We start from the raw sequence: 12,449 nt of genomic DNA on the forward strand, positions 1-12,449 counted from the left end.
CAGGAGCTCGCTTGCCCAGCTGCAAGTGTGCTATCGGAAAGAGTCTTCAGTGCAGCTGGATCAATCCTGACAGAAAAAAGGACCCGTCTGTCAACCCAAAATGTGGATGATCTAACCTTCATTAAAATGAACCACGCATGGGTTTCCAAGGATTTTGTCCCACCTTCCCCTGATGACACATAGGGTGACAGAAAAATGGCTTGCTTTGGTCCACCTCTTCGTGGTACTTCACCTATTTCGCCTTTTGCATCAGTTGAATGTCCAACATCAACATATGCCACTTTCTAAAACTCCCTAACTGTGCTGCCTCCCCCCCCATGGCCGGGGTCACCACCTAGCGCACGACACCGTGCGAGTGCCGTTGCCCTGGACAGGTGGGTAGGCCGACTCTTGGGCGCGGGCACTGGCACAGGGTCCCTCATAGTGCAATCAAGTGTCTCTGACGGTGGTGGTGCACACCCGCCGTCAGACACACCGCTGTACTATGAGGGGCCCAGTGCCAGTACCGACGCCCACGAGTGGGTCCCCCTTGCTTGGGCAGGGCCCCAGCATTTGCAATCTTTACCTCTCCCTGCTCCTCCGCTGTGTAATCTGGGCCGTCAAATCCATACTGTGCCTGACACCGTCTGAGCCTGCCTCCTGATGTATAGACATATATTTTGAATGTGTACGCTATCCATACATGTTATCCGGGGATACGTTACCCCTTCTAAACTTTGTGCAATGACGTGCAATCCATACTGGGCCTAACACCGTCTGAGCCTGCCTCATGCTGTATAGACATATATTTTGAATGTGTACGCTATCCATACATGTTATCCAGGGATACGGTACCCTTTCTAACCTTTGTGCAATGACGTGCAATCCATACTGGGCCTAACACCGTCTGAGCCTGCCTCATGCTGTATAGACATATATTTTGAATGTGTACGCTATCCATACATGTCATCCAGGGATACGGTACCCTTTCTAACCTTTGTGCAATGACGTGCAATCCATACTGGGCCTAACACCGTCTGAGCCTGCCTCATGCTGTATAGACATATATTTTGAATGTGTACGCTATCCATACATGTTATCCGGGGATACGGTACCCCTTCTAACCTTTGTGCAATCACGTGCAATCCATACTGGGCCTAACACCGTCTGAGCCTGCCTCATGCTGTATAGACATATATTTTGAATGTGTACGCTATCCATACATGTTATCCGGGGATACGGTACCCCTTCTAACCTTTGTGCAATGACGTGCAATCCATACTGGGCCTAACACCGTCTGAGCCTGCCTCATGCTGTATAGACATATATTTTGAATGTGTACGCTATCCATACATGTTATCCAGGGATACGGTACCCTTTCTAACCTTTGTGCAATCACGTGCAATCCATACTGGGCGTGAGAACGGCTGGCGAGCTGTTAAGCAAGCTACAGCACCTGTCCAGACAAGTACAGGGATTCCCTAGCGAGGAGACTTATTTGATTGTTTTCTATGTTGGGACAGCAATTTTTGGGGAGCACTATACTCTGGAGAATGATAGATGGGGCCCACCATACACTGGAACATTCCAAAGGTGGACATCAGACACTGGAGCAGCATTTACAGGGCCCATTATACACTAGAGCATTAGAAATGGGGCCCATTATGTTTGGAGCATTATTTGGGCCCATAAGACAGTGGAGCTTCATCCATGGGGACCAACATATACTGTAGCATTATGTGGAGCTCATCATATACTGTTTCAAACATTATATGGGACCAATGATTTTGTATGGAGAAATAGATGGGCCTCGTCATGAGATGTAAAAAGAGAGGTATTTTTCATTGTACTATACCGCTATTTCGCTGCCGTATCGGAGCATGATGAGTTGTGGTATGTGTTAAAGGGGCGCTCTTTCGCCCAGGGCACATGAAAACCTGCAGCCAGACCTCCCCCCCCACAAATTTAGCCAAATAACCCCCATTTTTCAGTGCGTAACTTGTATTATGAAGTTAATTAAGGTTGACAAGCTTAAGTAAGAAGAATTGATGCTTTTGGCATTCAAATGGGCACTGTAGGTGTGTTTCCTGTCCTCCTCTCACTGCCGACTTTTATTCCCCATTGACTTACATTGGGTTTCGTGTTTCGGGACGACCCTGTCGTAGCTGTTTTTGTTCTGACCAAGCGTCAGATCTTTCCAGATCACCAGTGAGGCCAGATTGAGAGGTTTTGTCGCCCTTCTGATGACAAGCGCTTGGAGACAAAGGACTCAACACACACGGGTCGTGGTCAAATCACTTTATCTGACGTAATGAAATATAAGACATGTTTTTATACCATTTACAGCAATATGTGACTCAATATGTGGAGCTCATTTGGCCCCCACCATCACCTCAGGGTCGTATCTTGTTTACAATATAGCCAGAACATGTTGTTGAGAATAAATATGATAACAAGTATAGTTTCCTTGAAGACAGAGACTACTAGTCTACATAAGAATAATTCTAGCAATAATAAGGCAAAAGGCAATTGAAGTCTTAAAGGCATTTAAAGGGATATAAAAGCAAACCATTAACTCTTCTATATCAATTTCCCCCTTTTGTAAATGGTATAACCTTTGCCACAGGGTCAGCTGATGTCCACATAGGAGCTACTGTCTCATGGGTCTAGTACCCATAAGGGGGCTTCCTACCTGCTTCGCCCATCCACCCTCAGTGTGGACACTCACTTTCCCCATCAGCAATGGCCACCTGGGGTCTATGGTACACTACAGAAGGTTCAGCCTTAGATTCTTTTTTTATGCATACATTATTCAGTAGCTTAAGTAATACATATATTAGCGCTTTTACGGCTACATAAAGCAATTAGCAAACCAACAAAATTTGCATACAAGTCTATATAATGCCAAAAATCCATCCTACTAAGCCATTAAACCAATTTACTGGATTTAGGAAAGAGAATGTGTTACCCCACCAGGAGTCTCTCTTTGCGCTGTGTTGTTTTAACCATTGGTCTCTAAGTTCACCTATTCTGTCTATACTGGCCCCGATCTGGAGATTGCCAGCAGGGTCAATATAGTCACAACAGGTGGGACCAATTATTTGACACATTCCTCCTCCTTTTGCTGTCAGGTAATCTAGTACTATAGAATGCTGGTTAGTAACTGTCATTAATTGTCTCTGTATTGTATTAGTCTCATTTAGAACTTCAAGAATCTGGAAAATCTGATCGTCCAGGTAGTCGGTACCTTCCACTAATTTATCCCACAGTTGTGTTATGAAGGGGTATATTAGCATACTACTGAATATTTTGTTATCCCCATCTCTACTAGATGCGGCCTACCATTTGGCTGGGGCTTATTGTCTGCAGCCCTTCTATACAAAGTGTGAATTGGGACTGCTGCTGTGTCTATTTTACTATGAGGAACTATGAAAGTGGCTGGTGTCAGTTTAGCAAGAGTGCAGACCCCTCTTATGTCTGGCCTTCCCACCTGTAGGCTCGATGTCCACAAACCAAGAATACTCCTTCAGGGAGAACACAAACGTGACCCGGGGTCTGTATACATTGGTATAAACTCAAAAGTCCTGACCTACTGCAGGCTTATGGGCACACCAAGTATTATTCATTGGTTTTCCCCTTATACCAGATGTACATTTACCCCTTTCTTTCCTTATTATTTTACCCATAGAAGCTCTACAGCCTTCAATACCATCCTGGTACATCGTCTTATTAACCTGTGTTTGATCATGAGTGTATATGCGGAAGCAATTATTGTCCTCACCACAGGTGTCTGCTCCAGTGTGTTGAAGACTGAACCACCGTCCATCATTGGGAATAGGGTCTGAGTGAGGGATTTCAGTCCTCCTCCTGGCGACCATATTTCCGACATCTGAATCATATTCCCGCCACCACATTTGTACCTTTAGGCCGCGTTATATTAAACTGAAACCAGCGATTAGCGGCCCATTCGACTATAGTCATTGAGGCAGATATATCACGGGGCACACCTAGATTGAGTCCAAGTCTCATTGTATATGCAGTGTGGGGTTAATACCTCCCATGTCTCCAGAGGTAAGGCTAAGAACGGCATAGTCCTCGCGGATACAGGGCTGTGTATACAGATCCAACAGTCTTTCGGTTTCTGTCCTTCCATGTCCTTTATAAGAAGAGCATGATGCCGAATAAGTTTGTTGTCCCAATCAGCATTTAAGAGTTTGTCCTGTGTCTCTGTAGAGTGCAGTAACCCTGTCACTGCCAGCAAGGTGATGAGGAGAACAGTCATTCTGCTGTTGACAGGACCTTCTTGCAGTGACTGGCATGGATCCAGGTGGACTTTCCCTCAAGTTTTACTGAAGTGGATGTGGTCAGCTGGACTTGGAAGGGGCCGTCAAATCGTGGGTCCCGGATCCTTCTCACGTGTCTGCGTATAACCACCCAATCACCTGGATTCAGCTGATGCACATCTGCACTGGCATTAGGATCTGGAATGTATGAGAACACATGTTTATGCACCACATTAAGTCTTTCCTGCTAGGCCTGGACATACAACCGTGTTGCATTTGTAGCACCTGTGGGAAGTACAGACCAGTCTTTGGTGCACTACCAAACAGGACTTCAAAGGGAGACAAGCCTCTCTTTCTATTTGGAGTGTGTCTAACTGAAAAGAGTGCAAGAGGCAAGCACTCTACCCAGCTCTTTCCTGTGTCTGCCATGGCCTTTTGAATTTTCAGTTTAAGTGTCCCATTTAGTCTTTCCACTTTCCCACTACTTTGTGGCCTATATGGTGTATGAAATGTTTGCTGTACACCCAGGGCCTGCATGACTGCCCTCATTATTTCTCCCGTGAAGTGTGTACCCCTATCTGTTTCTGTGGCTTCTGGGACACCATACCTGCAGATCAGTTCTTTCATCAGTTTGTCTGTAGTCATTTTAGCATTTGCACATTTTACCGGATATGCTTCCGGCCAACCAGAGAAGAGATCTACACATACTAGGATATTTGCATACACTCCTACCTTGGTAGCTGTATGTCGTCAATCTGCAGTCTCTGAAACGGGTAGAGAGGCCTAGATGTCGCTTTCTTAGGGACTTTTACTGTTCTACCTGGGTTGTGCTGTGCACAGATGAGGCATGATTGTACAAGTTTCGCTGCGTAACTGAAACCAGGAGCGATCCAGAAGGCATCTACCATGGCACACATGTGACTTTTTGAGATGTGAGTGGGGCCATGAGCTGCTTGCGCCATGATTGGGAACAGGGACTTTGGTGGGCACAATTTATCCTTATTCTCCCATACTCCATTTGAGTTCAGCTCAGCTCCCAGTCTCCTCCGGTGTACCTTCTCTGTTTGGGCAGCCTTTTGCCGGAGGGATTTCAGGACATCTAGACCCAATGTGGCTGGAATACGCTGACTCCCCGCCACCATCCACTGCTCTCTCTAGGCCACCTTGTGCTATTTTAGCAGCCTTGTTCGCCCTTCTATTGCCCTCTACCTCCACGGAGTCACCTTTGTGTGTGCTTTTACCTTGACAATGCCAACCTGGACTGGTAACATCAATGCCTCCATCAATTGTTTCACCAGCTCTGCATTTTTAATGGGCTTCGAATCTGTGAAAATATTAGCGACTTTACCTGCAGCGGCTCTACACGCCTCAGTGAGTGCCTTCAACTCTGCCTCCTGCGCCGACATGTGAGGAGAGAGTGGTTCCGCTCGGATTACCTCATGTGAGGATACTACTGCATACCCAGTGTAGAATCGTCCATCCTGGTGGTATCTGGGGCCATCTACAAAAAAGAAACTCAAAGTCTGCATTAGGAACAGGTTTTTCATGAACGTGTGCAAACCCAACTGTCTCCAGACTCATCAGTTCTATGCAGACATGTTCATGCGTCATGTCAAAGTATCCTTCCTCACTCACTAATACGGTCACCAATTCCCCCTTTTCTGAATCCACAGGCAGGAGGGTGGCTGGATTCAGAACGTTACATCTTTTGAGGGTGACATACTCAGGAATTAGTAGAGCACACTCAAGTCGGAGCTGTCTGGCCATAGACAGATGTTTTGGTTGAACTTGTAGGAGTATGGCATGGATGTCATGTGGGGAATAGATTGTCAAAAGAAACGTCAGTGTGATCTCACATGCCTTTCCTAGTAGTGCGGCTGCTCCTACCGCACAGACACAATCGATTTTGTGTGAGGTCCCGGGTCACTAAACCTAGGAAGATGCATAGATGCTTAGGTGACCTGGGTAGAGGGAGATCTTGAATTGCCTGTTTCCTGTCAGGTGTCTGGTACCTTCGGCAATATAATGTCCCAACAAATGTCACCTTTTGTTTGTAATACTGTAATTTGTCACGTGAGACCTTGCAACCCTTAGGGTCATCCACGTACTGTAATAGTACAATCAGCGGATGAGGTGATGGCCACTACTCAAGGATCCCTGCCATCGCTGCTGAATAGATGGCAGGGGGTTTCTTTCCCCCTTTTGTGGGTGGACTGTCCAACAATATTGTTCACCTCTATGAGTAAAGGAGAAAGATACTGACAGTCTGTGTGCAGGGGTACAGAGAAAAATGCACCTGCTAAATCAATGACTGTGAAACATTTTGACATTACTGGGATCTGTGACAATATTGTGTGTGTGTGTTAGGGACGATTGAGGTCACACTCACTGTATCATCATTAATAGCCCTTAAGTCATGAACCTTTCTGTAAGTGTCAGCAAACCCTTGAGTTCCTTTTTTTTTTTTTTCTTTTTTCCTAATGGGATACAAAGTGGTGTCACAGGGGGAAGATCTTTGCAGTCCAAAGGGGGGGTTTCTTTGCACCAGAACCCCTGCCTTAACATACTCTCTAATATCTCTGCTCGGGGCAATTGATTTGGCTATTGATATTGCTAGGCTCAAGGGGTATTGTTTTAAACAAGGGGGAGTGGTTCCTTCTTTCATTTTAATCATGACAGGGGGAATGGGCAACTGACCCACATCCGTTTTTCCCCTTGCCCAAACAGTGTCTGCCACCTGTCCCATTTCCTCATCCTCAGGCATTTTGGTGTCAGGTGTTAGTTTCACCGCTTTTGTCATATACACCATTGCCGCAATCTTACACAAATGTTTATCTGAGAGGGGACTTGTGACTGTAATACCCTCAGGAGAGTACTGTATGGTGGCCTGGATCGCACTCAGCACATCTGCTCCCAGTAAATTCATAGGGGTATTGTCACTAACAATAAGTTTTGTAAGTACCACAATTCCAGCACCTCACTGTTTCTAGGTCCCTTGGTACCTTACTACGTCTCCACTGTTTTCCTTGTGCTCCAGCATACATGACAGGTCGTTTTATTGTACTTGTTTGCTCAATTTCTTTAGCTACCTTAAGGAGGTCTTTCGGATCTACATGTCTCCATTCAGGTCTGGCTGTCTGTACTGCGTCTCGCAAGTCTTTGTTCATACCGTCAATGAATGCATTCACCAGTATTCTAACATCAAGTGGGTTTATGCAAATGTACCCCATGTCTGCCCATTTCAGCTGTAACCGTCCAAAGTACATCTCTACACTCTCTCCTCTTTGCTGTGTCACGTTAATCAGGAGTACAGACTGCTCTGATTGTTCCACTGTAGCCCATTGTCTTAGTGACTCACAGTATATCTCCCCAGACAGTGCAGATTTATCATCCATGCCCCAAGCCTGATTCTTTGTCACATCTGTGTGTGTCTTAATTATATGTCCTAGTGCGTCACCTGCCTTTAAACTCACCAACCTCTCTAGGTCTGCCCAGGTACACTTATATGTCTGCTGTACTTCCTTTATGTGTCTGTAAAATGGGAATGGTTGGTCTTCAGGGTCAGGCAACTGTTTCAACAAAGCTAGCTGGTCAGAGGGGCACCAGGGATAATACACCTGCATCTTTCTTATTCTAGTCGCACTGATGGGGTTGGTCATCTGATGTCTACTGTCAGCTTACTCCTCAAAGGTCAATGTCCCCACTACCCACTCTATTATGTCAGCTTCTTATGTCACTACATATGATCTTGTCTGGACAGGATTTAGCGCAACTCGCTTAGGTCAGTAGCACAGGTCACACAAGTAGCTATTCAGTCTGGGTTTGTCTGAGTCTGATCACAGTGTTTACAAGTCCATCTGTTTTGTCTGAGTCTCTGGTTACTCTTTGTCAATCAAAACATTCATAATACACCTTCCACACTGCTGCACATTCATTCTCAAGCATCATTTATTCCCTTGCTATTTTCTTCCCTTGTCTGTGCTTTTTTGTACATCCAAACATTCACACTGTGGTATTTTTGCCTTTTTTTTTTTAAAATTGGTCCAACCTGTATTACTGCTTCCTTTCTTCTCTGTCTTTTTCAATTTGCATAGCTCTCTTGGATCTCATTGGGGGCACCGACGGTACACAGAAAAAGTTGCCATGGCTTCAACCTTTTTCTGCCGACAGCTCACCTTTCTTCTGAAATGCCCTCCCAGTGTGCCTGGACCTCTGTCTTACAGGCCACACTTAGCAAGTCAGAGAGAGCCTGCCAAGGTGTAGCGGGAAGGCTCCTTGCCTCTCACCCAGTAGACCTACAGGATGTAGCGGGAAGGCTCTCTGCCTCTCACCCGCTAGATCAGCTGGCTAGAATAGGATCAGGCCTGCATCCTTCCAGCCCAGCTCCATGGATTGTTGTGGGAAGGCTATTTGAACCTTAGACAGCTCACCTTTCTTCTGAAATGCCCTCCCAGTGTGCCTGGACCTCTGTCTTACAGGCCACACTTAGCAAGTCAGAGTGAGCCTGCCAAGGTATATCCAGAGGGCTCCTCACCCTCGCCTCTCACCCACAACAATAAAACCTGCTGACTAAAGTAAGAAGTCCCAGGTGTGATAGGACTCTGACCTACTTTATCAGCCGTACAGTCGGCTACCTCCTCTGTTGATACACAATTTGCTATACAAATCAATCACACAACTAGAAGCAGGTTCAAACACATTAATGACCAAACAATCACTTACAATGACCATCAATCACTTGCAATTTCCTTCTAAATTAGGCACCATATTTTACTTTTAACTTCCAACTTCAATTAAGTACTGTTGCTTTAAAATGCACAAATCTTTCAGCGCGTACCTTATGGATAGAATTACAGAGAATTTTGAGCACAGCTCACACTCAGCAGAGATAAGAGCGAAGGGAGAAGAAAAACTGCGCAGCGGTATCATTACCCCCTCCCATCAGAGCGTCCTTCACAGAGTTCCGTAGTTCTTTAGACTTATCAAAATCAATTTCTACAAAGAAAACTCAAAATCACGGGATTTCACTGTAAGAGCAGATAACTGTATAATGAGATTAACCATGCCTTGCCCTTTTTCTGGCCAAATGCATTCAGGAAACTTTGCAATGTAATGCCACATATAACACGAGCTATATCATTACTCAATTCATTCAGTCTCAGATGTAGATTTGAAATATCTATAACGCATCTGTCCGGGATTCCCCCACAACTAGAAAGGTAACAATCTCTTGACACAAAAATGATGTGTGATGATTCATTCATCACATTCAGGGACTTTTTTTATACTCAATTACTCATCTCTCATCTTATTCAGAGGTTCTCATAGACATATATACAAGGATTCACACAGCCTGACTATCTTGCACTTTGGATTTGATTGACGCTTTAACCTACAGCAGTGTCCACTGACACTCCGAGAACACCAAAGCCAACTTCTTAAACAACAAGAAACATTGAAAACCAGAGCAACCAAAAACCACAGTCCTATACAAAATACAGCCTCATATGATTTACTGCCAATCCAAAACAACAACCACTGCACAGAGTCTATCCCAGACTTTGTGCTACACAGTACACCAGTACACAACCAGTTAGTATATTAGTATATTGCCAGAACAGTTTAACAGATAATACAGATGACAATTATTATCTTATTACTCTATTATTCAACTCTCATACAGACATACTCACCCCTCACTGGTGATGTGGGTTCTTTTGAACCGTGCTGTTACAGTCTTACCCAGAGGTATGTGGACATCCTTAGAGAGGTTGCAGATGCAGAATCAATGTAAGAATAAATGTTCTCACCTGCTGCAGCCTGGATTCTGCATTTTCAACCTCCCAGGAAGCTCCCACATACGGATTCCGAATAGACTGGTTTCCACGGTCCCCGTCGGGCGCCAAACTGTCGTAGCTGTTTTTGTTCTGACCAAGCGTCAGATCTTTCCAGATCACCAGTGAGGCCAGATTGAGAGGTTTTGTCGCCCTTCTGATGACAAGCGCTTGGAGACAAAGGACTCAACACACACGGGTCGTGGTCAAATCACTTTATCTGACGTAATGAAATATAAGACATGTTTTTATACCATTTACAGCAATATGTGACTCAATATGTGGAGCTCATTTGGCCCCCACCATCACCTCAGGGTCGTATCTTGTTTACAATATAGCCAGAACATGTTGTTGAGAATAAATATGATAACAAGTATAGTTTCCTTGAAGACAGAGACTACTAGTCTACATAAGAATAATTCTAGCAATAATAAGGCAAAAGGCAATTGAAGTCTTAAAGGCATTTAAAGGGATATAAAAACAAACCATTAACTCTTCTATATCAACCCCGACTTTTCCCTATAATCGGACGATCTTGCTCGACCCGACTTTTGGAAAAGTCGGGTTTCACGAAACGAAACGCGACCCTAAAAAAGCAAAAGTCGCTCAACTCTACTAATGTGTATAAACCCAAATATAATTATATACTCATAAAAGCATTGTGGCTACTAAAGTATAAATGCTTTGGGATAGATGATATAGTAAAGTGCAAGTGATAGTTTACCTTTAATGAAGAGCCAGTGTAACTGGGGCTGTAGCAGAACCAGACACATGTCCCTCTGCCCCCACGCACGTTTCATCCACACTTCCTCAGGGGCACCTGGAATGCAATACTGGAATGCAATACTCTACTGCAGATTAGCTACAGACCTCCAATTCTAACAGTGTTTATCATTATTTCTGCTATCCTGTCAGTTTATCCAATGATACCCTTATTAGTAGAGTTGAGCGACTTTTGGTTTTTTATGGTCGAGTTTCGTTTCGTGAAACCCGACTTTTCCAAAAGTCGGGTCGAGCAAGATCGGCCGATTATAGGGAAAAGTCGGGGTCGTCCCGAAACACGAAACCCAATGTAAGTCAATGGGGAATAAAAGTCGGCAGTGCGAGGAGGACAGGAAACACACCTACAGTGCTCATTTGAATGCCAAAAGCATCAATTCTTCTTACTTAAGCTGGTCAACCTTAATTATCTTCATAATACAAGTTACGCACTGAAAAATGGGGGTTATTTGGCTAAAGTTGTGGGGGGGTAGGGCTGGCTCCAGGTTTTCATGTGCCCTGGGCGAAAGAGCGCCCCTTTAACACATAATACCACAACTCATCATGCTCCGATACGGCAGACAAATAGCGGTATAGTACAATGAAAAATACTTCACTTTTTACATCTCATGACGAGGCCCATCTATTTCTCCATACAGAATCATTGGTCCCATATAATGTTTGAAACAGTATATGATGAGCTCCACATAATGCTACAGTATATGTTGGTCCCCATGGATGAAGCTCCACTGTCTTATGGGCCCAAATAATGCTCCAAACATAATGGGCCCCATTTCTAATGCTCTAGTGTATAATGGGCCCTGTAAATGCTGCTCCAGTGTCTGATGTCCACCTTTGGAATGTTCCAGTGTATGGTGGGCCCCATCTATCATTCTCCAGAGTATAGTGCTCCCCAAAAATTGCTGTCCCAACAGTGAAAACAATGAAATAAGTCTCCTCGCTAGGGAATCCCTGTACTAGTCTGGACTCCTCGTCGTCCCCATCTTCCATCTCACTGCACAGTATTTCAACCTTGCAAGTGCTGTGATCCTGAGCAAGCAGGGGGGGCCCACTCGTTGGCGACGGCACTGGCACAGGGCCCCTGATAGTACGGTGGTGTGTCTGATGGCGGGTGGGCCGAACCTGCACTTTCATCTGCAGCTTCCTCTTTGTCACCGTGTAAGATGGAACTGTATATGAGAAGGGTAACCTGAGTTTCATCAGGGTCAGATTGAGGCCGGGTAGCGTGCGAGGGGAATGTAGTGGTCTGGGTCAATGTACCAGCAGATTCATCGAGCAGTGGCTGGGCATCAGTGCACTTGTGTCGCCCCCAGGAGTACGGTCGCCACAGTGGCATTACCTTCCTCCTAGGGAGTGTGATGTCATGCTTGGGAGCAACGAAGGATCTCTCTAGCAGGTTAACTGATTGGGCGGCGTTATTCCCACGAGTCATGACCCTCCAAACAGCGTTCATGAAGGCAAAGTGTTTGTTTTACGTGGGCAGTATTGTTGCAAAGCTGAACCTTAAAGGAATGTCCAGAAGGGCACCACCAGGAGTGGAGCCTACGGCGTAATTTGACTCAACACGGGCAAC

General features: G+C 45.2%; 1 protein-coding gene across 4 annotated transcripts in view; it reads right to left on the minus strand.

Moving 5' to 3' along the window:
* Nucleotides 1–2,262: 2,262 nt before the first annotated feature.
* NALCN (sodium leak channel, non-selective) overlaps nt 2,263–12,449 on the minus strand; it is an 871,910-nt gene continuing 861,723 nt past the window's right edge. For all 4 annotated transcript variants that reach the window (XM_073569511.1, XM_073569510.1, XM_073569508.1 and 1 more), the window contains one exon: nt 2,263–4,460. In XM_073569511.1, the coding sequence (XP_073425612.1) occupies nt 4,454–4,460 (7 nt within the window). In that variant the 3' untranslated portion in view covers nt 2,263–4,453. The remainder of the gene's footprint in view (nt 4,461–12,449) is intronic.

This window comes from Dendrobates tinctorius, unplaced genomic scaffold, assembly GCF_039654945.1.
Source record: "Dendrobates tinctorius isolate UK_male_01 unplaced genomic scaffold, ASM3965494v1 ptg000026l, whole genome shotgun sequence".
Lineage (NCBI taxonomy): Eukaryota > Metazoa > Chordata > Amphibia > Anura > Dendrobatidae > Dendrobates > Dendrobates tinctorius.